The following is a 25,426-nucleotide window of genomic DNA, read 5'->3' on the forward strand; positions in this document are numbered from 1 at the left end:
GCACATGAGCACACAGCTGGTTACCATAAACACTAGCTCATCCAATTAAAAAACAAAGAACCCACAGTATTTTCTTCCCCCCTCAATGGTTCTAACATAATTCCCGTTACTTCCTCCAGCAGCACACTTCCAAACACACCCTTTCCTAGGAATAAATAGGTTCCCTAATCAAAAACTATCTGCTTAATACCTTGAAATTGAAAACTAAGCATATAGGTACCGGTTCTATGGTAGTTTTCTAAATATCAGTTATAAATTATTAGGCCAAGTTTTCACAAGACATTTAACTTATTATTTATTTTAAAATGTCAAGTGTTTTATTTTAGGAGAAAATGTATCTCCATTTATTGTAACTATAATGTCATTGCCTAAAGATACTTTCTAAATGACAACTTAATCTCCAAAATAAAAATAAATCTGTAGGGTTCCTATAATGTTTAACCAAAACAATCAAAGAAAGAATCCAATGTTTTCTCTTAAACAGAATAGTTAAGAGATTACAGGACGTATTTCTGCTAGTGTAAAAACACACATAAAAATATGATTTCTCAGGCCTCTGCTATAAAAAGAATGAGAACATCTTTTGTTCATTTCCTGTAAGTAGGCCCAACAGTAGGGGAAATCCTCCGCTTTGTTAGGATGAGCCATGAGGCAGGTTATCGCACATTTTCAAATCTATTAACGTAATACCAATAAGAAACCACAAGGGAAAAAAAGCTTGAATCCAAATACACAGATATTTCAAACTTTATTATCAAATTAAGTAACATTAAATTAAAAGACACATAAAATTAGAATACTGACAACATAAAACCTTAACACAGAGAGGTCTTTTACAGGTGGGATACACATACTCTTCCTCCCCTTCTTTGTTCCCTGCAAAGGAAAACCACAAACAACAACCCCCCATACACATAACGAAAAAGAAGATTTAACTACTCCAGTAACATTTTTAATTCAGTATACTGGCAAATGTTTAAAATCACCAATAGTATCCTGCAGGGTATAGGAACAAAGGTATGGTTGTATCTGGTGGTAATAAATACTGGTGCTACCTTTTGACAAAGTAGTTTGACTAGATTTACCAAAACTCTCTGCTATGGTCTGAATGTTACACTCTCCAAAATTCATATGCTGAAATCTGTACTAAGAGGGATGACATTATGGGGCCACAGGAAGGCGACTAGGTCACAGGTGTAGAAGCCTCATGAATAGCTTAGGATCCTTATACGAGAGATGCAAGATGGGTGTTTGGTGCCTGTAATTGCAGAGCTTGGGAGGCTGAGGCAAGAGAATGCATATGAGTTCGAGGCCAGCCTGGGCTTCATAATGAATTCAAGGCCAGCCTGAAATACAATGTGTGACCATCTCAAAAAAAATAAACCTCCAAAAACAAACAAAAAGAGGACCAGTAAGTACCTTTTGTTCCTTTATCATGTGGACACAGCAGGAAAACATTATCAACCTGACAGTAGGCTCTCATCAGATACCAAATTTGCAGACACCTTGGTTTTAGATTTTCGGCCTCTAAAACTATGAAAAATACATGTATTGTTTACAAAAACTTCTCTAAGAGCCTTCAAAGAAAGCAAGTGTCCGTTTCTCCTACTCAGGCCTGCACCCTGGAAGATGTAGCAAGTGAGGCCGGCAAGCCGAGACACAGACTGAATCACCACTGTGGGGTAGCAGGCTGGCAGTGTGGGCTGAAACTGCCGCTTTCCACAGCAGTGAAACGCCTGCCGCCACCGCGCAGCTACAGTCTGTCTGGCTGCATTTCCAGCCCAGGCTGAGGGATTTAGTGCTTCCCATATAAGGCAACAGCAAAGATTTCAAATGGACCAAAGATTTTAAATTAGTGTCAGTAGCACTAACACAGCCTCAGCTGGCAGAGTACAGGGAACCAAGGAGGGTGCGATCTGTAATTCCAGGGAAAATGCCTGGTCACCATCTGTTCGCAGCCACCCTCTCACCCAACCCCGTGTGGCCCTTTCTGCAGGGCACACTTGCCCTAGTCATGAGTCTTGGCCCAAGAATTTCAACTCCCAATTTCCTTTGAATAAAGAAGAGATTTGGAAAGTTAATTTCAACGGAGCAATTAGTAATACAGAAGATCGAGTAAAGCTGCAAATTGCTGGTTGCCCAGCTGTAAAATACATGATTTGTTCCTCAAATTTATTCTAAAATTAAATGTACAGTAATCCTTTCCTTATATAACGGGGTGGGCGTGGGTCCAGGAAGTGGATTATGACAACATAGAAGGGGAAATCAGTGTGGGTACTCTGGGGGGCATGAACTGGTTCAAGCTTACAGAAGTTGAATGGCAAAGCCTATTGGATAGGCAATGGCAAATAAGAGGCATTAGGCAAAGAAACGTTTTCAGTAAACCTAGGAACCACATACGATGTCTGCGTTTGTGTCTCGTTGGTTTTTATAGAAATAATTTGTGCCAGTCTGAAAATCAGGGGGACCATATTAATAAAGACCAAAGTAAGAGCCAAGATTCAGCGGTGATTATTTTACTATATTTGATCTATAGAGACTGTAAAAAGAAATATTAAAATAAGACTCCTGAAGAGAGAAAAGCCTAAGAGCTTTTCACCAAAAATAAAAGCAACTCATTTCCATAAAAGCAGTTCAAAATTTATTTGTAAGTTTAATACAGTATATGATATTTTTCCTTTGGTCATGTTTGTTGCCTAGATTAAGATAGCATGTATAAAAATCTAAAAAGATCTCAAAGCTTCCCCAAACCTGATCTGAAAATTAGCTTAGAAATAGTTGCTTATAGAAAGAAGCCTGTAGCATCCAGTGTTCTCATTAACCTGAAAGTATCAAGTGATTGTTTTTTTGTCTTAATAATATTGTTCTAGCAATTCTAATAAGAGGCAAAATCAATTATAAAAATAACGTAACATTTTGCAGGCAGTAGGAATTAAATGAGTGTAGTAATCAGTGCCTGCAAACATGCATAACTAATGACAGGGAGAAATTGACCATCCCTAACTGCTCAGTTGAGTGAACAGGCCATCAAAGCTAAGGTAAAAAACGGTGAGGCTGAACTAAATTGCATTAAGGTAAAGCATCTCAGGAGGTTTTTCCAAGGTCAGCTGATGAAGGCCAGATGGCAACTAATATTTCTCATATACCCTGAAAGAGAAAGAAAACAAAAATTAGAGGGAGCAAAATAAAATTCAAAGCCTTTGTACTCCAAAATGAAGTTCCTTTAAAGTCAAACTGTAACAGGCCTAATAAGCACTTTTTAATGATTTTAAAGTACCAGTGAAATGATTTAATTTTCAAATCACATTGCATTTGATTCTCAACACAGCCTCTGTCAAGAGCACAATGGCTGTCCAATGACACTTTATTGGCTGTGTTTGTAGGACAGGCTAACATGGGTCACAATAAGAGTTCCACAACGTTGTCACCATTTCCACAGGTGCAGCATGAACAGGATGGACAGTGTGGAGCAGAGTAATTTAAATAGAAACACATCATGTTCAAGTGGAGTTGCACTGCATGATGAGGCAGGAAGGTGACTTCTAAGGGTATTTTAAAGGAGGGAGACAGACTACTAAGTCCTGCCTACGGTGGGCTCCAAGGGTCAAGAAATCCCCATCCAGTCCCCTGCACTGCTGGTTTACACTGCCCTGAGAATACAGACAGTTTTTCCTAACATTCTGGGAAACCAAACTCACTCAGGCTACCTCAGAAGTCATGGCAAACACTGCCCTTAAGACGTAGGATTTAGGGTTTCTATAGCATCCCAAAATGTCTTGCCTACTATTATCAGAGAAAATTTTTTTTTAAGTGTTCTATTCTAGGGAGCCTCATAAAGCCTAAAAGGGGACTTTTATATTTTAGGAAAATACCTTTCCTAAAATATAAAAAGCAATTTAAATTATTCAAGAATAGGTATATATTCTAACTGACAGGAGATGGTTGCAGTTTAACTTACAATGATTTTGAGAGTGAAGATCAATCCCGTTTACCTAACACACACTTAGTGGAAGTTTTGCTGCTTAGGTGTCCGTAGGACATTTAAAGGAACAGCTGTCTCTTTCCATAGATTTCTCATGGTTTATGTTTTCTTGTTTCCTCCCCCCTTTTCTTCTCCATCTTTAGCTTTGTACTAGTTCTAAAGTTTCTTCCAAATCCCATCTCTCTCACATTCCTTGGGGAAACTCAATGTTCCTCTAAGAAATGACATACTCAATGTATTCTTTACACCACCTTTTGTCCACGTGTTTATAAAATACTGTATAGCAAGAATGAAGGTTCAGTTTTGGACTTTGGACTTTTTGTATGTTGCCCTTTGATGAAAAGATGCTTTAAATTTTAGTGTAAATATATTTATCATTTCTTTATGGTTGATACTTTGGGTATTACAAAATCGATCATTTGCTTTATTTTATAAATAGCCACTTTATTTTTCTTCTACACTTTAAAGTCTTCTCTTTATGAATTTTAATTTAACTGAAATTGATTTTTACGAATGATATCAGGAAAGGTATCTGACTGCCCCACAGCATTTGGTGAAGAATCCATTTCCTGAAGGATGTGCACTGCCTTTCTGGGAAAGATCAAAATTCCAGGAATGGGAGAGGCTGCTGGTGCCAGCTGCATCTACATCAAACACTTAATCAGCTTCCTTATATGTCTCTTTATATTTAGAAGTTAGCATTTTTGGTTCTTTGCTTTCATTATAATTTAAATCTATAGATTACTTGAGTCCATGCACATCCCTATCCACTAACAAGGGACAACTTATTTATTCCTTAATGTCTTTCTACAAAAATTTAATAGGGTTTTGGATCTTTGGTTGGCTCTTTTTATTTGTTTACAATTCCAAAGGTATAGAAATGATGTTGTATATATATATATATATATATATATATATATATATATACATATCCCATATCCACCAACATTGCTGAGTCCTTATTTACAGTAATTCCATTATAAATCCTCTTTGATGATCTATGAAGATAACTATCATCTTTGATATAATTTATAAATGATTATTTCCCTTTTAATTCTTATATCTGATTTAAAGCAAATATTTTGATACATTTTTAGTATGGACTTGATGTTATTGTTAGATAAAATTCTTCTTTGCTACTCCTAGTTTGGTAGTGGTTTTTAATGAATATTAAAATTTCTTTGTTGAAATGCTTATATGGAGGTTCTGTAATTCATGAAGTGAATTATCACAGTAGTTTTATCTTATTGTGTGAATAAAAACACTGGGATAAATGCAACTTGGTGAGGATGTGTTTTTTTTTTAAATGCTACCAAGTGTCAAAATTTTGTGATTTTTTTTTTAGGTGGATGTGGTGGCACATGCTCATAATTCTAATACTCTGGAAGACTAGGGTAGAAGGACTGTGAGTTGAAGCCCAGTCTATATAACTTAGCCCTGTTTCAATAAAAAAATAACAACAGGACTGGAAATGTAGTTCAGTGTGAAGCTTCTGAGTCCAATCCCCAGTACCAAAAAAAATTATGAGTGAAAGTATTTATTTTCCAGTCTTTCTCTGATTTTAATTCAGAACTACATTTGCCTTTAGAGAACAGCGTTTTCTTCACTTTCAAATTTTATAGACATTTGAAATATTATTTTCAAAAATTTAGCAAACTTTTCCTAGGGCCTAGCTTTTATTAGAAGACTTAAAAAATAGATCTAGAGACTTGGGCATGGTGGTGCATATCTGTAATTTAGCAGTGTGTGAGGTTGAGGCAGGGGGACTGCAAACTTGAGCCCTGCCTGGAAATTTAGTGTATCTGTCACAGTGTATGTATCATTTTGCACTTTTGTCAATAACGTGTAATACCCACAGTTTTATAAACAGAGCGTATTGTCAATTTTTTTAGCTAAATAATAGATGAGAAAAGGTATTTTTGTTTGGTTCTTTTGGGTCTCTTTCATGACAATAAATTCAATGAGTTTCTTAATTTCTAAGATTATATTTTCTATATTGATATTCTACCTTATTCTTTCTAAAAATTTCTGTTAGTTCACAATGGTTACTTTCATTGTGGGAAACTGGTACATGTAATAACACATCTCAATTCTTTTTCTTTCCATTCCTCCTTACCTTTTGGCCAACATCAGATTCATTTATTCATCTTTAAAGTCCTTATGAAGTTAATTATCATACAGAGTAGCAAACAGATTAATAAGCCCAAAAGCATATAAAACACTTTAAGACAACTATACTAAATCTTATATGCCTATACTGGATTAGAAAATTTTTTCTTTCCTTTTTTTCCTATTATTTGTCTTTTTTTTACTGCACTTCATTTATATACAGTATTGAGCTTCTCATATAAGAGAAATCAAGCTTTTGTGTCTGGTTTACTTCACTTAACATTATGGTCTCAACATTTGTCTATTTTCCTACAAATGACTCAAGTTTATTCTTTATGATACTCCATTGTATACAAACATCAAATTTTCTTTACTTATTCATTTGATGATGAACACATATAGGCTGCTTCCAAAATTCATCTATTATGAATTGTGCTGCTATAAACATGGGTATGCATCCATCACTGTGATATGATGTCTTTAACTCTTTCTAGATATATAGAAGGAGAATGGCTGGGTAAAGTGGAACTTTTAGTTGTAATTTTCAAAGGAATCACCACACTGATTTCCCTAATAGTTGTATCAGTTTACACTCCCACCAGCAATGAAGAGAAATCCTTTTCCCCCATCCACAACTCCACTAGCATTTGTTATTGGTTGATTTCTGGATGATAGCCATTCTTTCTGGAGTGAAAGGAAATCTCAGTGTTGTTTTAATTTGTAGTTCTTGAACAACTTGCAAATGTTGAGCATTTTTTTTCATATATTTATTGCTCATTTGTATTTCTTCACTTAAGAAGTGTCTATTCACTTCAGAGGCCATTTTTTCTTGGGTCTTTAAATTCGGAGGGGTCTGTTTCTTGAGTTATTTTATACATTCTAAATATTAGTTCTTTGAAGATTAGCTGGCAAAATTCTTTTCCCACTCTGTAAGTTTTCCTTTTACTCTGTTGGTGGTTTCCTTTGCTGTGCAGAAGCTTTTAATTTGATGTGATCCCATTAGTTGATATTTGGTATTATTTCTTGTGCATCTGGGGTTCTGTTCAAAAAGCCTTTGTGCAAGTATTTTAATTATTTTGTCTTCCAGCAGAGTAAGTGTTTCTATTCTATTTAAATCTTTGATGCATTCTGGTTCTAATTTAATGCCTGATGAGAGGAAAGGGTCTAGGTTCAATTCTCAGCATGTAGATAACCAGTCGAAAACCATTTGTTAAAGAGGCTATCTTTCCTCTACCAAAAGGATTTCACCACTTATCAAAGACAAGGTAGATGAGTATGCTTTGAGTTGTTTCTGCATCCTGTATTGTGTTTCACTGATCCTTTTTTAAATTAATGCCATACTGTTTTTATCACTGGAAAACTTTGTAGTATAACTCTAAGTTAGGGATGCCCCAAACCCTTGCCTTTGTTGCCCAGAATTGCTTTTGCTATTCTAGGTCTCTTCTGATTCTATATGAAGCTTAGGATTACTTTCTCTAGTTTTGTGAGGAATGCTATTGGCATTTTATTAGGATTATGTTAAATGTATGTAACAGTTTTAGAAGTATAGTCATTTTGACCATATTGATTCTGCCTATTCCAGGAACAAGGGAATATTTTTCTGATACCCTCTTCAATCTTTCTGAGTACTATAGTTATCATTTATTCCTAAGTTTTACTATGATGCCAAATTCATTTTTATAGCAAATCACACTTCACCAAATGTTCTACACACAGCAATTCTAAGCACAGTAGTTAAGCATTTTGGTGTATCAAATGTCTTGGTTCAGTCTGTTTGTTATGTTTATGATGTTCAATCACAACTTCACACTTGTTCCTTATGTGTGCAGCATGTTTCTAGTCGTCATTATTACATGCTTGGGATTTATCAGTGAACAAAACCATCAAAGGGATCTATCATTATGGACATTCATTACCATAGGGAGAGATTAAGAATAAACAGTTACCAAAACATACAAGTAAAATATGTTAGAAAAAGCATATTAGAAGCTGATGGAGTCAGCAGGGGGAGCCCGGGACGGGGACTGTACAAACCAGCGGAGGGCACAGGTGACAGCCTTAAAATGGATTGCCAGGATAACCCTACTAAAATAGTGTGATCTGAGAAAGAACATGAAGAAAACAAATCATTCATGAATATTTTGAACAACGTCATGGAGGGAACAGTTAATGCAGAGCCGTAGGGTGAGGGCACCCAGTGTCTTGCAGTGTCCATGTCCAGTGCAGCTCACGAAAGCCTGGAGGGCGATGGTGGGGGGTGAAGGAGAGAGGAGTCAATATACAAAAGTTGGGGTAGGTGGAGCCCTCTCCAGTTGGAGAAAGGAACTGCCTGCTACATGCAGTGTTCTTATTTATACAATCAGCATATGAATGAGTTCATGGGGAGTTTAAGGGGCTTTTTTCCCTCCATTCTTTTCTTTTTTGGTATCAGTAATCAACCTCAGGTCCTTGTGCTTGCCAGCAGGTCTTCACTGGTCAGCTACTTTCCCAGCCCCATGGGGAGTTAAAGAGAAAGGTAGGATCTGGGACAGGAAGAATATCTAATCAGCAGTAGAATAGAATGTCTTTGTGGATTCATGCTCGGTGGCTCCATTGGAAACAAGAGAAAACTGTCCGTATAATCTCAGATGACGATCAAGTCACTATGTGCATCAGCTCTCTTTGTTGTGCACAATCCTCATGGGGCCTCGTCACACTCACAAGAGGCAGGCAGTGACCTTGTCCCAGACACCCGAGGTACAGACAGCCTCACTCCCAACAGCATCTGAAGTTTTCAAAGAACGTCAAGACAGCTAGGGCAGACAGAGAACAAAAGGGAAGGAGGAGACTGGTAGGAGAGAGCAAGGGGGTGACATGGGTGTCTTCATCGTGCAGCATTATGATAGGCCCCTGCAAGGGCTCTGGCTTCCACTTCAAGTTATGGATGCTCAGAGTGACAACATCTGACTTCTGTCTTTCTTCTACTGTAACAGATCCCAGTGCTAAAAGTGGAAGCAAAGAAATGATCTGGGAGTGTTACAGTTTGAACCTAAAATATCCTCCCAAATACTCAGGTATGTAAGGTGACTGGATCGTGTAAGTGCTATAGTCATCAGAAGATTTGTCCAGTGATGAGTGCAGTAGCTAGTTGTGCTGTTAGGAGGTCTGGTTGGAGGGAGGCCACTGGGGGTGTGGTCTCCAAGGGTGTGTGCTTGCCCCCAGCTCCTCCCTTCTCTCCACTGTCTTTTCCTAGCTGCCACGATGGAAGCAGTTTTCCTCCTTTAGGCCTTGTACTTCAACTTGTGCCTTAGAGCCAGACGACTAGGGATTGAAAGAGCAAAATGAAAAAGACAAAGAAATTTAAAAAAGAAAGTCAAAAGAAACTTCTCCTTCTTTAGGTTACTGTGTCTCAGAGATGAGAACGTAACTAACAGGAGATTACTGGCAGAGACTGGGTGAGCGCTGCTGGTGAGAAGCTGTAAACTGGATATATTTGGAAGGGACCATGAGATGATTTGCTGGTGGATCAGCTGTGGGAGATGCGAGAGAATTCTGTACTATTACATAGAAAGGGGGAAGCTTAAGTTTTAGACGTGTTAAGGTTAAAATATCTAACACATCCAAGTACAGACTCTGGGCAGGCAACTGGATATGCCAGTCTGGAGCTGGAAAGAAGGGATTTAAAACTGGAAATAGGAATTTGGGAGTCAGAAGCATATAGAAGGTATTCAACTTCATCAGAACAAATAGGGCTACCAAGGTTTTAATGAAGCAAAACTTTAAAAAAAAGGAACAAAGAGACAAGCATGGAGGATTCAGCAAAGGAGAATGAAAGGAAACAGCCAGTGAGGTATGTGGAGACCCCAGAGAATACAGCGCTGTAGACAGAACATTTTTTTAAAAGGAAAGGAGTGGTTCACCATCACAAATGATGCTGAGAGGGCAAGACAGAAAGTAACCACTGGGTTTTTAAATATGTACATTATGGTGACCATGAAAAGAACACATATTTTAAACTGGTAGAGTCTAAAACCTGATTGGAATGGGTTTAGGAAAAAAGCTAAAGCAAGGGTAGACATTTCTTAAAGTGTTGCCATAATCCTAAAGAAACAGGGTAGGAGCAGAAGTGAGAGAGATTATTCCTACCCACCTACGATTCCTACCCACATATTTTCATGGGTAAGTTTATATTGTTTATATTATCTCACACAACACAAAGATATTCTTTTGGTTATTTTGGGGGAGGAGCAGCCAAGCATAACCAACATTCCTTTTTCCACACTGTGCTATTCTGAATGCTACAGCAAAGCTCATAACCTTGCAGTATCAATAGACACATCCAGAATGCAAATTTGCTTATGTTCAGTTATTTTAAATATGTAAACATTTATAAAATCTATCTTCAATTTTTTTGTTGTTGGTTCCAGGAATTGAACACAGGCCTATCTTCAATGTTAACTACCACAGGCCTTTTAGGAAACATAGGCATAAGATTTCTAATAGATCAACTTCTCCAAAATGATCTTATGCCCCTCAAGTATCTATTAAAGTTCAGAGTTTACAGATTAACCAGTGCTTGATCATTTTGATAGATTTTACCTGTTTATTGGAGTCCTGTGGACTGAAGCCAAGACCTCACATATGCTATATGAGTACTCTATCTGAACCACCTCTCTACCCCTTCTCTTTTTATTTTGAAGCAGGCTCTTACTAAGGTACATAGGCTGGTCACAAACTTGTGATCCCCTTGTCTCAGCCTCTCAAATAGCTGGAATTACAGATGTGCACCACTATACCCAGATGGATTTTATTAGTTTAAAAACTAGTATTTGCTCAAAATATATATATATATATATATATATATATATATATATGTATTATTTTTTTTAAGTACATATGCAGTTGGACTTCACCTAACCCATAAAACTCACCATAGTTTGAGTCTATTCATGTTGCAAACCTCACAATCATATACTTTTTGAAATTTGATGCTCATTTGGGCTAGCTTCAGTTTTTTAAAATATATTATTATACACACAAAAAACATTACAAACATATTACAATACAGCTGTAAGATTTTCTTTACAGAAATACATAAGAAAAATTCATTTTCAAAGCGTGCCTTTCGCCTTAGGGTTTTTAAAAATCATTTTGTAGTGAAGAATTAAATATTAGTTCCTTTGATGTGCTAGTTTCACAGAAAGGAATATTTTAGTGGAGAAGAACGCATACTATTTTTATAACTGTATTTCATTTAAAAATTGTCTCAGAAAAAAAAAAAGTTCATTTGTTTTTGTTGTAGGTCTGGGCGAAGGGTGATAAAAACCCTTCTAGTCCAGGCAATCATGCTGAGAAGAAAGGGCAGGTGTCATTTTTTATTGTGATTGGCCAGAGCTGAAATCAGGGTTCTTTCTCTCTCAAAAGCTTTTGCAGAATTTACAGTAATCATGCTGGCTGACTGCCCACCATATAGCTGAACAGCACATGAGAAAAATAATATCTGAGGAGAAGGCCACATCATATTTTTAAAAGTCTCATTGTTTTTATTCTTCAACTTGGAAAGATGATTTCTTTTAAGAGAAAAGGAAAAAAACTCACCCAGCCATTACCACTATTCATATTCCAACAGCCTCCAGACTGCTTGAGGCCACCTGGCTGCCTTTTGCCTTAGAGGTGGTCCAGAAAAACATTATTTACCTTTTAGAACAATGAAAAATATGTGGAAATAGAAAGCTTGCTGCAGGGCTAAGAGATTTTTGAAAAGCTAATGTGCTGTAAGAACTGACTGTAGGGACTGCTGCCTCACTTCAGCTTAGAAGAAATCTACAGAAATGTCTTTTCACATTCGTCACATGGCACACCAGGAGCGGGCCTTTCCTGGAGCTGGTACCAGTTTTGGCTCAAGCATGAATTCTTAACTTCAGGGTTTCACTTGCCTATCTTTCACCAAGTCAGCAAAAAGCCTCGATCATGCAAACAACTTGCACCCCTCAGGGCCACTGTCTTGGTTACTTTTCTGTTACTGCTGGGCCAAAACAATCAACATCCAAAATTAAGGCAGGAAAGGTTTATTTAACTCACAGTTTGTGGAGGTTTCAGTCCATAATCAGCTGGCCCCAAGGCAGGGCAGTATGGCACAGAGGTAACACTTCAAGGTGACAGAAAACAGTAAAAGCAGCAGGAACAAAAGGAATAGATCAAGCCTCTTTTCCTCCCTTATATTGTAGGCAGGCTACCCTCCACCCTGTGCGTGTAGAACTCGCACCGTCTTCCTGTCCTGCTTTGGCACAGGATGAAGATGTTTACAAAGTAAGGATCCTGGCCTCCTGCTGAATCCCTTAATTAAACGTCTAAACTTTTCAGGTTGACAACCATGAATCAACCATTACAGCCATAAAACCCAGAGACTGTGAACAAAGCTTCAGCAAGGACCAGGACGGAAAAATCTCCCAAAATAACTACATGATGCTAGTGTTGCAAGAAACACATCACTCCCATATATTCTGTGCTGTACTGTAAGTCTTGTTCAGTAAACATCCCTTGGTGACATCAGAAGGAAAACAGGAAGACAGTAGGGGAAAGAGAAATATCAGAAGAGAGAGCCTCTCAAGCTTTTAAAATGAGGAATGCATCTGAGAAAAGAGAAAGTAAAAATGGCCAAGATGCAATACGCTAAAATGAGCCTAACTGGTAGGTATCACAAACACACACTAAAAACATTCTTTTAAAGGAATGGGCACATCTTTCCCTGATACTCTGTCATAACTCCAACAACCAATTTCAGAAATTCTGAATCAATAAGAACATGATTTTCACAAAAGTCAGGATATAAGGATGACATGTAGTGTGAGGATCACAAAATCACCCCTGGGCATCCACAGCAGAGAGGTTCCGGGATCCCCCATAGAAACCTACTAATACTAAAATCTACAAATGCTCACATCCTTTATAGAAAATGGATAAATTTGCATGTGCCCTATGCTTATCCTCCAATATACTTCAAATCATCCAGATTACTTCTAATACTTAATATACTGTGAGTGCTATATAAAGATCGATTATGCTGTATTGTTTAGGAACTAGTAACAAGGCAAATGTCTGTATACATTCATTAAAGGCAACAAATATTTTAAATGCACAGCTGATTGAATCCACAGATGTGGAACCAACACATATAGAGGATCAACTATAGTCTATTTGGGAGACTGGCCACCTGGAGGTCACTTTTCACTTAATTATTATAAATATTTGTTTTATGGAATGTGTCATATACTTCATAGTATAACTTTTAGTTAAAAATATGGATTAAAAAGTGGCAATACCCTTTCTCAAAAAAAATGTAAATATATATGGCAGCATCATGCTCCAAGTTACCTATGCATGGTTGAATGGAGTTAGGAGTTTGGAAACTACAGAAGTAGCAATGGATTAATGAAGGATTATGCAAACAAGATTACAGGCTTCTTTGAGGCAAAGGCACATAGTAGTCACTCAACATACATTTATGGAAGGAAGATGTAGTGGATTGGTAACTGGTGGTCCATTTAAACACCAGCTGAACTGGTGCTGAGTGTGGATGTCCCACCTGAGGACTTTTGCCAACATAAAGAGGAAGAGTAGCACTGTGGGTTCTCCTAAGTGGTGGTGTTATTTGAAGCTGTTGGTTCTCCTGGAGGAGCTTATCATGATGGCTTCCCTGATAGGAACTTGGCTGTTATTATCAAAGGAGCTCAGGAACTTGTTCCTGAGAATGGCTGAAGTTCACTTTGGTCCTTACTTTGAGCATCATTTCCTAGCTCCAGAGGGGAAGATGTGTGCTATTTAATCTCCAGACGTTTGTCATGCTGGCTTCCTGAAATGAACTTGGCTGTTCTCATCATGGAAACAGCTCAGGACCTCATGGTTGCTGAGGACAGAGATGGTACTTTTCAGAGGAGCCCTGATCCTTAAGAAGCATTGCTCTTGGCTGTACCACAGAATTCTCAACCTCCTGGCACAGATCCTTCACCCTGCTGGCACACACTTTCTAGCTTCCACCACTGACGTTTGGGCCTTCCCAGTGCAGATCTGTGAATTAGATTTGCATGAGTCATTGCTGTAGGCTCTAGGTTTTCAGCTGAACTCATGCAGTTTATTGCCATGAGATCCAGGTCCTCAGCTAGATTTTCTAGGTCTTCATAGTTGTGGGCAGATATCCTGCACTTTCTTTGTATTTGACTTATGTGTCCTGTATGTAATTATTTTCCTTGCAACTTCTGATTACAACAGAAGAGAAATGGCAACCAGTCACAATAGCATCCTTTCGGGGTCATGACAACTAGGTGGCTATAATATTGTCTTAGAAGGTGGCTACAAGCCATTAACATATATTTGGGGACTCTTAAGAGCAATAATGGCTTGTGGCAAAGGCAAAAATGGCAAAGGCAAATAATGGTTGTCTGTACTTACTGTTAGCCAACAAGCCAACCATGATTTCACTCATTTTGATTTCTGCATTACTGAACTGCTATTTCTCCACAACTTCAAGACTCATCAGGCAGTGGTGAGGTTTGATGAATCTTTTCTCCCTGTCACCATGAAATCCACCCATGTTTTGGTCAGCTGGTTGACTGCAGGGTTTATCCTGTAAGTCACCTTCTTTGACCCTCTCCTCCACCCTGCCCCACTCCCAGCCAAACCACCCCAGATCTTAGCTATTTTACTTATTCAACACAGCCTGACTTCACTCAGATTTTTCCACAAACATCATTCTAGTTCTGATCACCACTGCTTTTCAGGATCTCAAGGTTACACATGAGAGCTTGCCTTCCTTTTGCTTAAAAACCTCTGACAATTTCTCACTGGCCTGAAAATAAAATCACTCGTTTTTGCAACCTCAACTGGCCTTGCTTTAGCCTTCCTTTCTTACCTGACTGCGTGGTATTCTCTTCCTTACTTAATCCAACCATTTGGGGCTCAGAGTCCAATGTCATTCCTATGTGAGAGCCTTTGCATTTCCTCCTTTTGCCATACAGGACCTCTTTCTGCTTCCAATTTCTGCATTCTTAGCTTTTTGGCCTTTGATGTCAGCTCTTCGGTGAAGACTTATTCTCCTTCTCCCAGTAGTGAAGACTGAACCAGGATGTTTGCATTGAGTTACATCCCCAGCCCTTTTCTATTTATTTTTTTGAGACAGGGTCTCACTATGTCATTAAATTGTCCAGATTAGACTTGAACTTGATATCAATCAGCCTCAGCCTCCATGCACAGTTTTCTTTAGTCATCCGTCACCTCCAATTCCTCCCTTATCATCCCGTGATATAGACCACATGGCACTCACCACCATCTGAAATAATCTTGCTGCTTATTTGTTTCTGTTTCTTTCTTCCATATTATAATATCCACGTGACTTGTATACCCTCCACTCCCATTACCTAGAACAAACCCTTGGCAGTACTTGCCATGATACGTACTTATTGAATGAATGAGTCTTCCAGGGGCATCCCTGGTGCCATGACAGGAGCTGGTGATTGTGAAATGCTCGCCATGTCATTGTCAACTGATGTCTTTTGGCTTCACTGTTGTGAAATAAGGCAAGTCTTTCAATTTGGAGCATTGGTTCCTTGTAAAATCAGAGTTGCTGAATTTTCTTTATGCTTTAGGAGTATCCTGCACTGGCCCCTCAACTACATCATGGGTCAACAAGAGGCAATGGGTTGTAAGGAGGTTGCTTCTCTGGATTCCTATCAAGAATCCACGTTCCAGTTCCAGTCTACATTTTTTTTGTTTACTTTTTATATGGCACACATACGTTTTATTGCTTTTATACTTGTGTTCTGGGTTTCCTTCTAGGGGTAAGTTCAGCTATATCCAAAGGGAGTTCAAGTTTCAATAAATCAGTTTGGTTCAATCACAGCACAGACCCCTTCAAGCTCTTGACCCTAAGCTCCTTCAGTTCTCTCTAGAGCTTCTATTTGTCTTCTCTTGCTCAAATAGTTACACTGGAGCAGGGTGAGGTTCAGGCTCAAGCTTATTACAGGATTCATTTCAGTATTCACTGAGGAATTCCACAAACTTTCTGTTATAAAACTCAGTGTTGAGCATTCTGCTATGTGAGCTTTTTAACAGTAGAAAGTATATTGCCTTTTCAACTCCAGTGAAATTATAGCCCTGGAGAACAACTAACTTGTGTCCCCTATACATATACAATATAGCTTGTGCTGTTGCCCTGGTAAAAACTGACATGGCTATTTTATTTACTAATAGTTTATGGAATGAGTAGTCTCAGATGATACTATGGGAAAGCTCCCTGTAAACATTAAGGGCTATACAAATGTAAGCTCTTTTCAAAACTGATTATGAACATAAAATATAGGTTTAAAGACTTGATTACTTATTTCAAAACTGAGTTTATTATTCAGAGGAATTTGCTCATGGATCAAATTTGGTTCTACATTTAACTGGAATCAGTCAAAGAGAAAATAAAGTATAGAAACTAAACTTTCTCACCAATATTTAGGTATTCAGTGATATGGAAATAAATTTAAAGGTTAAGGGCCAAGATGCCTATAGCAAAAAAAAAATTTTTTTCCCACCTGTAACCAATTAATGTTTATTTATTGGGTCCCATCAAAGATTACTTTATTAGCAAGGGGGCCTACTAATGTGACATATCACCATCGTTAAGACATTTAAGCCTTCCAAATCCAATTAATCCTCAGGAATCCAGAGAAATACATAGTCTACTTCTAGCAACCAGTGTTACATAAATACAGTGTCACATTTTTGTTTTTAATAGAAAGTCTCCTAAAGACAAAATGAAAGCTGGGTGTGGTGGCAAACCTATAATCCCAGGACTTGGGAGGCTGGGAGAGGAGGACTGTCACAAATTTGAGGCCAGTCTGGGCTTCACAGTGAATGCAAGGCCAGCCTAAACCACACAAGACCTTGTCTCAAAAACAAAAACAAAAAAAAAAGAGAGAGAGAGAGAGAGAGAAAAGAATAAAAACCAATAAAAAGGACTAAATACAACCTACTTTATAATAACTAGGTAGGAATAAACAGTGCTACCTATCCACTGCTCTCACCTTACCCAATGAAATAGCCTAGCCAATATCTCAAAGTGTTGATATTTCTTTACATCAGAGAAAAACATAAATTCAAATTTGATGATTCAAAACTATTTCAGCTGGAACAAGGAGGCAGCAATGCCCCATCACAAGAACATGAGTACCCACCCCCTGTGAATGACACCGTCAGAGCTGGGAGCCTCCACTGAATGTTTGTAAAGTCTCTCATTTAAAAAATGAATTCACCACAACTCAAAAGGACATTGAATGACAGCAGGAAGATTAAATACAAATGAGAAGTCATTCACTTTCAAAAGAGAGATTTGTATCTTTAAATTATGAAAGCCCTTATATTAAGTTCTTCTAAGACATTCAGGCACCATTACCCCCCATCCTCCAACTCCCATGAGCTCTTATAATAACCTAAGTGCCTCCCAGGAGAATCCTAGAATAATAACAGTGCCAGACAATGTGGGAGCCATGAGCACTCTCTCATGATGTTACTGGGTACTCTCAAGTACTTAGTTTTGATAATGTGAATAAACTAGGGAACACTTACACTATTAAAAATTACTTACTGGTTCTGATTTGAAAGTTTTTCCCCTAGTGTATGAGTCAATATAAAATAATTTTAATAAGTTTTTGTGTGACCCTTTGTAATCAAGTATTGGTACCTGTCATCAATATTAATTCAATTCTGAAGTGGTCGACAAATATTAAAGCATCATCTCAAAGCATTATGAGTTTATTTCCCATGTATGATGGCTGATGTCTAGATGTCCCGCAGAGTCTCATGTAGTCATAGACAGTGTTTTATAAAGGCAGCTGAATCTAGAATGTGTAATGCTGAATTGATTCATGGTGCAATGCCAGGCTCAAGGACACTAGTATTAAGGATATGAGTTCTCCCCAACCTGAGTAGCCTGGATAAGATATAAAGATAGAAAGAGTCGTGCTTGCTTTGTTACCTTCTGCCCACCATGAACTGTTTCTCCTTTGCGATTCCTGTTTGCCTGCCATGCTCTCCTGCCTTGGGACCAGCTGATTATGCACTGAAACCTCTACAAACTACAAGTTGAATAAACCTTTCCTCCATTAACTTTGGATGGTGGGTATTTTGTCCTAGCAATGAATATAAGTAACTAAGACAGCATGGAAGGCAAACTAAATGTAATATAAATAAACACATAGCTAAAAACCATGATTCAGTTTTCTAGTGAAAATATATAATGTTATCTGTAGAGAAAAATTAGATATTGTGTGATATATGTATATATATATATATAAATACATGTACTCATGAGTCTATACATAGATATATAGCAATTGATGTACCACATAACAAATATATACACAATAACCCAACAATAAAAATTTAAAGATAATATGGATTCCAAAACTGTATTCAATATTATTACTATTATTTTCCCAAAACTTGCAAAATTTTGTAAGTAATTGATTTTATCAAAGACATTTTACTAGCCAGTTTTAACTCTTATGCTTAGTTTGATGGATTTTGAGTTTTTCTTCCTTGTACAGCTACAGTGTACGTTTCAGTAATTTTTTCTAGAAACAATAAAAGTTTTATAATAAGGTTTTGGATCAACACAGTTGTACAGAAGATACCCTAATCAATTACACATTTAACATTAGCTGGTGCAATATTCTGCTTTTTTGAGACTTTTACTTAAGAACTCTTTGGATATGAAATTATTTTCTATATAAGGAGATAGCAAAGATAATTGTGGCTTAGTCGAACAGAATGGCTCCATGAGTGTAAAATTGTTAGCTTAAAAAGCGTGGTCTAAGAAATTAGACTAAGAGGGACAAGATACAAGGAAGAAAATACAATGTGACTCAAACTCACAATGTCTTACAAAGACAAGCAAATCAAATTAGTTCCTGTAAAAGCATCACGTAATACTATTTCTTGATATTTTTCTAACACTTTTTCCTATTAGCTGCTAATACATAGCAACTTATTAATAAATATTGAACTCAATTCTTCAGTGCAGGACTGTTCGTAAACCATGCTCTTTCCTGGAGAATAAGCATTCATCCATTATGTAATAGTTATTTCCCAAACCAGCAGAGCTTTGGGCTCCCTTTAGGAGATACTTTGCTGCAAATAGGTTGTATTACTATAACTAAATATCTAATTTCCAACATGCTAATTATCTTCTCAGAAAAGGCAACTTCTTCCAGACTCGGTGACTACATTTAAAGTCTTACACCAAAGGACTGGGTGTCAGGATTTCTCTAATAGCCTTGAGGCAGATTGGCTTTCAATCCGATTTAAAGACAGGAAAAAGAAAAGAAAAGTATCAGGCCCAAATCACAAATTGCGTTTGAAACTGAGATTTCTGGTAGTAAAGAAACCATGTGACATCTTGACAAATACACAGCAGTGAATTGTGGTGGCCCTTCCACCCTGAAATTCCTGGTGAAAAATATAAGGACAATCAAATTCAGATTGGCTTTTTAAAATTTCTTCAAAGGCTATCCAATATTCCACATTTACCAAAATAAAGGACTTATTTCTTATACTGTGATATTCCAAATAATTTGATTATTCATCAGTCTCTAAAGCACATTACTCACTCTTAATTTCTATATTGCAACAACAATAGAAAATTGGAATGTTTTCAAAATAATTGAATAATATTAATCCATTCAACAGGCACTTATTAAGAAGTAGGTACCAGGGCATATAGCTCAGCAGCATAAACACCTGCCTGGCAACTCAAGGTCCTGAGTTTGATTCCTAGTACCAAAAAAAAAACTAGATACCAAACCTTGTGCTAGGTACTCCTTTTCCACAATGGCATAAACTCTTTCCTTTCTTTTAATTTTTTATCACTTCAATATGTTTATAGCTTTAAATGTCTAATGGTTTCAGTATTATTCATTATATTGCTAGACCTCATACTAAAATAAGATCAACTTCTGTCCTCTCTCTTGCTTGTATGATTACTCTGAATGTTTTGTGGTCTTGTTAAAATTATGTCTTTCTTAATAGCGTATATCTACTTATTATTTGTAATAGTCTTACTTTTTCAAATTCTGACTAAGGAAAAAGTTTATTACTATCTCCAATTCAATCCAAATTCCCCCTCCAAGTATGCCTGCTATCATAAAATATTGCTTTTAAGAAAGTACTCAGTGCGGTGGGGCGAATCTCCGAGTCTATAGCTCCCCCTTTAGGCGCTCAATCTATCTCTATCTTCCTGTTTTCAACTCTAACTCAGAGTTGCCAGGTGCTCCCAATTCCTGAAATTTAATAACTTGTGTCTCCCTGCTTCATGCAAATAAATTATAGTTTTTTCTGTTCTACTAAGTCAGTTACCACTATCTACATTCATACTCCAAAAATTTTGCTGATATCCCTGTATTTTCTTGTTACAATCTCCTTACCTATATTTTGTCCTTATAATCTCATGCTTTAAAAAAAAAAATCTCATATTTTTTTTATGATATAGGGAAAGAGGGTCTGGAGATAAACAAATGAAATATTTTTAAACATGCAGTTTAACCAGGAGACCCTAATATTTTCAATTAAAAAGTTTACTGAAATTCTGTTCATTAATACTCAGAATAATTATCTAAGGTAGGCAGGTAAGCAACATATTTTTTGCTAATGAATGAAAAATATTATGCTTGTTTTACAGGTGAGGAAACAGTATAGCTAAATAGCTTATTAACAGCAAATAAAGATTGGGGATTAAATAAACTAATCATTTTCTGTAGGATGCATCCAAAATGCTCCAGTATGAACAGCCACATCCAGAACTACAGTACTGGAGAGCACAGCTTGTATTAGACTTACACTCCACAGTATTAGCAGAACATATCTAACCTAAATTCAATTGCCAAAGGATTCTAATTCTTTTCATCCTCATTAACCCTTTCCTCCAAGAAAAAGACAGATCAGATCTTAGCTCTGCTTATATTCTGGAGAAAAGAAACTCATAAATAAGTGAGAAAAATATCTCATCATAATCCTATGCAGAGGACGAAAACACACCAACTTGAGACTTAGTGGCTTGGTGATTATTTTAGATTGAGGTTTGTGGAAGTGGCTAAAGATCTCACACAAGAAAGAGAAATTAACCAAGCAGAAAATGTGCCAAAATACAGTATGGGCAGTTCACAGATAAACTATAGACTACCTTTAAATTCAAAATGGTCATGATTTTTACTCAAATATAAATCAAAACAAGGAGATAAAAATTTTCTATCATATTGACAAAAACCAGAAAAGCAGACAGATAATCAGGTATGAACACTTTGGATGAATTTCTGGATTAGTTAAAACTAATTTAGTTTTTGGAGGACAGTTAAACAATAACCATCAAGATTCCAAATATTCATCTTTTTTGCAGAAGTGCTTAAAGGTATATGTGGCTGTACATGGAGATTTACAATTGTATTATTAAACCTGTAAAAGTTCAGGAGAAAAATCTTATAATATTCCCTATAAAGAACAATACGTTAAATCAGCCACACAATGGAACATTGCAAAACAGTTACAAAGAGTAAGGTAACTGTGTTGGGGGAGAGAGATGCAGAAAGGATGTATGGAGATATAGTAAGTGATACGAGATTAGTTCAAAGCACTTAACAGTGAAAAATACTGGACATCAATTTCAGCCCTTATATGCTAATATAGGATGCTTAAAATGCTTTGAAAAATACACAAGAAAATATTAACTGTAATCATCACTGGGTAGGGAAATTCGAAGGGCGGATGAACAGGAAGAAAACTTTATATTAAGAAATCTATTATTCTTGTGTAGGACAATTCTATTCCTTTTGTTTTCACTTATTTAGAAATTCCAGAATATGTGTAGTTTTTAAGCTGGGCATTGTGGCATATGCCTATAAATCCAGTATTCTGGGAGGCTGAGGCAGGAGGATTGCCAGTTCAAGCCCAGCCTGCACAACTTAGTGACTTAGCAAGACCCTGTCTCAAAATAAACACTAAAGTGAGCAAGAATGTAGCTCAGTGCAAAGATCTTGGGTTTATTCTCCAGTACCACAAAAAAATACAACATAGTTCTGTTTAAATTTAGAGATGTAAAAGAAGACGACACTACATTACAGCTAAGAACTGCTTAAGCAGGAATAAGAAAGGAAGAGAAAAGAACTATATACACCATCGTATTAGAGAGACAAGCATGGGGAGGAGAGATAAAGAGCTGGCGGGAACCGGGGACAGGGAGCTGATGAGGCTTCACCGTACAGGAGCATTGTTCCAGATGGCACAAGGAAGGCGCTGGCGATTATTACCTTATAACTAGCAAAGCACATTTACTAGGGAAAGCTGATTTTTCTTTGGTACCTAAAAGGATAATTTCAACTAATTAATTTGTTCTGCTGAACTGACAGCCCCTGAGGCTATATCTGCATGTCTTATAAGCATATTCTTGGTTCATTTACTGGATTCTTACATGGATATGCAGTATTTACTTGGACAAATTCAAAATAAGCTGTTCTTGTTCCAAGGTCTGAGCCCTGTCCCATGTGATACACGATCATTAAGCACAGAACACTTTCCAGACACCCGAATCCATGCCGAAGGTTCAGCTAGGCAGCTGCATCACGCAGGGAGTCACGGTGTAATGAAGAAGGCAGACTCAGAAACAACCGTGATACAAAGCAAAAAAATGCAAAATGCAAGTTCAAGCAATGACATGGAAATATAAAGGGAAAGACATAACAAGAGAAGCAGGTGTTTGACACTTTAAATCTATCCATAAAAGCTCTCCGGAGAAGGAGCACATCTTATCACTGTGCCACACAACTCATGACATCCAAACAGGGTTCCAGATGAAGAGGGCACGGCAGAGATACGGTCAGCAAAACACCATCGTGGAGATTCCAGACACAGGACTTCCTGTGAATACCAGGCAAGCAGCTCACGATGAATGAGGAAGCTGCTTCACCCAATGCCACTGCCTGGCATGCTAGGGAGGTCTGTGCTGCCAGGGAGCTCAGAGTCCACGCTAACAGCAGGATGTGGAAGTTGGAGGTGGTGCAGATCAGTTCCTTGGGCACCACTTTGTTGGTAGTGCGCTGTTCTGCAGAAGGGTCGACTATTTAACAGACAGATGTGTACGAGGCTGATGGTTTGAGAAACTCGATAAGGCTAAGGCGAAAGTCATATTCCAAAGCCACGCTTCTGTAGTAATTGGAAGTGAAGATCAGGGCATTTCAATATCATGTCTGAATTCCACTGGGGCGTGTGCTGACATAGTTTCATCTGGCTGCTTCATGTAAACATGAAAGTGCCATTGGCAGACAGATTTGACCCTAAGGATGCTCTCTCAATCCAACAAGAGGAAAAGAACAGTGGATGCAGGAGGCTGAGGTCAGGCATCACTATCAGGGAAGGTTAAGAACTCCTGCCTTTCAGCCTGGAATGGTAATGTATGCTTGTAATCCCAGCGCTTTGGGAGGCTGAGGCAGGAAGATTCCAAGCTTGAACACAGCACTAACAACTCAGTGACTTATTGAGACCCTGTCTCAAAATACAAAATAAAAGGGCTTGGGAATGTAGCTAATTGAAAAGATCCTGAGTTTAATCCCCAATACTACAAAAGAAAACACAACAAAAACACTCCCGCCTTTAGATACAGTTAATATTCAAAGGGCATTCAGGAGAAGAGCTTTCAGGAGAAGGAGGCTGGGTCAAAGAAGTCCTAGTTCTGAGGCTCCCTGAAGTAGTGGCCTTCACTAGTAAGAATGAAGAGTGAAGTAAAAACTATGCTTAAAAGTTAAGAGGAGCCCAAGCAAATAAAGGAAATAAATTATAATGAGAATAGAACAGTCAAGAAAAATAGTACAAATAGTGTACAGTCCCCTTTTACTAGCTGGTTCTGTCATCTTGATTTAAATAAGTGGATCACAGCTACAGTAAACATTGAATTTACATTTCTCTCTCCCACCTCTAAGTATCTCCTATCAACTTTCTTCTATCTTTAAAAAAAAAAAAAAAGCATTCTTTCACTAAAGTTATTATTTACTGTGGAAAATGTAGAAACTACAAAGGAAAACAAAATAATCATTCATAAAACCCTCTAATCAGAAGTAAGCTCCTTTAATGTGTCAGTGTATTTGCTTCCCGATTTATACACGTAACTTACAGCCTCTTATCACCGTGGGTCACATTTTCAGGCTTCCCATGTGCCAGGCTTTAAGATAAACTCTCTACATGCTCTCCTTCCTTTTGATCCTAGAAACACTGTCACGAGGAAAACAACATCACTATCAGACACGACAGATGAGGGTTGGAGAGCAGAAGTCATAAGTCATTTGCACAAAGTATGTTAAGAAGAGGAAGTAGGTTTTACAGTTTGTCGGCTTTCTTTTATAGTCGATTTCTTTCATTTTCATAGATAAGAGTACATTCCCATGACAGTAAAACCCAGTCATCACTGCACAGGTTTTTCAACTCCAAAACCTTCAAGTTCTCTATCACTGAATGAGTTGTTCTTTTTTTTTTTTTCATTAACTTCATTTTTTTAAAAAATGACTACATTCATCGTAAATGAATCCCTGATTATTTTCTCAGAACAACTAAGCATCTTTTAGATCTGATACCTTTTCTTTTTGAAAACTCTTTAGAATTTGGTATTGCCAAAGAGCAAATGAATCCCTGATTATTTTCTCAGAACAACTAAGCATCTTTTAGATCTGATACTTTTTTTTTTTTGAAAACTCTTTAGAATTTGGTATTGCCAAAGAGCCTCGCAGCTCATTCCTTCTCCAGTCCCAGTATTGAGAGTTTAGGGAGTACCAGTTACTAGCTTCTAGAGTATTATTTCCTTGCCCTGTGAAAAAAATTCAAATTGGCATTCATATTTTCTAAAGATTTTAAATTCCATGATTATTGCCTCAGTGGAAATTTAGGAAATGTTTTTCAAATTACTTCAAATTCCACTGGAATTTCCATTGAAATTACTTTAAACTCACAAATTAATTTAAATAGAACCGTAGTTAATGCAATATTGAATTTTAACACTTAGGAACACTATCCATATCTTCTTTATTCAATTGACTTTTGTGGATTACAGGAAACTTTACTTTTGTGTTTTGTTTTATTTCGTTTTAGCTATTGAACAACTTTTATGCAGTTCTTTCTTTATGAGATCTTTTTTGAAATCCCATTCTAGTTAATTTTTTGCTGGTATTTGAGAAAGTTGATTCTTATGTTATTTGTTTTGCAGCTGTCTTTTAGTGAATCACTGCTTCTAATCATGTTTCAGATGATTGTCTGGGGTTATACAGGCAAATTGCTCTCATCTAT

At 37.3% G+C, this 25,426-nt stretch overlaps 1 protein-coding gene across 3 annotated transcripts in view; it reads right to left on the reverse strand.

Annotated features, from left to right (window-relative positions):
* Positions 1-2,201: 2,201 nt before the first annotated feature.
* Positions 2,202-25,426, reverse strand: part of Epsti1 (epithelial stromal interaction 1) — a 102,340-nt gene continuing 79,115 nt past the window's right edge. For all 3 annotated transcript variants that reach the window (XM_013140826.3, XM_013140827.3, XM_063232729.1), the window contains one exon: positions 2,202-3,147. In XM_013140826.3, the coding sequence (XP_012996280.1) occupies positions 3,139-3,147 (9 nt within the window). In that variant the 3' untranslated portion in view covers positions 2,202-3,138. The remainder of the gene's footprint in view (positions 3,148-25,426) is intronic.

This window comes from Cavia porcellus, unplaced genomic scaffold (genome assembly GCF_034190915.1).
Source record: "Cavia porcellus strain 051 isolate PalLab524CR breed Dunkin Hartley unplaced genomic scaffold, mCavPor4.1 scaffold_21, whole genome shotgun sequence".
NCBI classification, from domain to species: domain Eukaryota; kingdom Metazoa; phylum Chordata; class Mammalia; order Rodentia; family Caviidae; genus Cavia; species Cavia porcellus.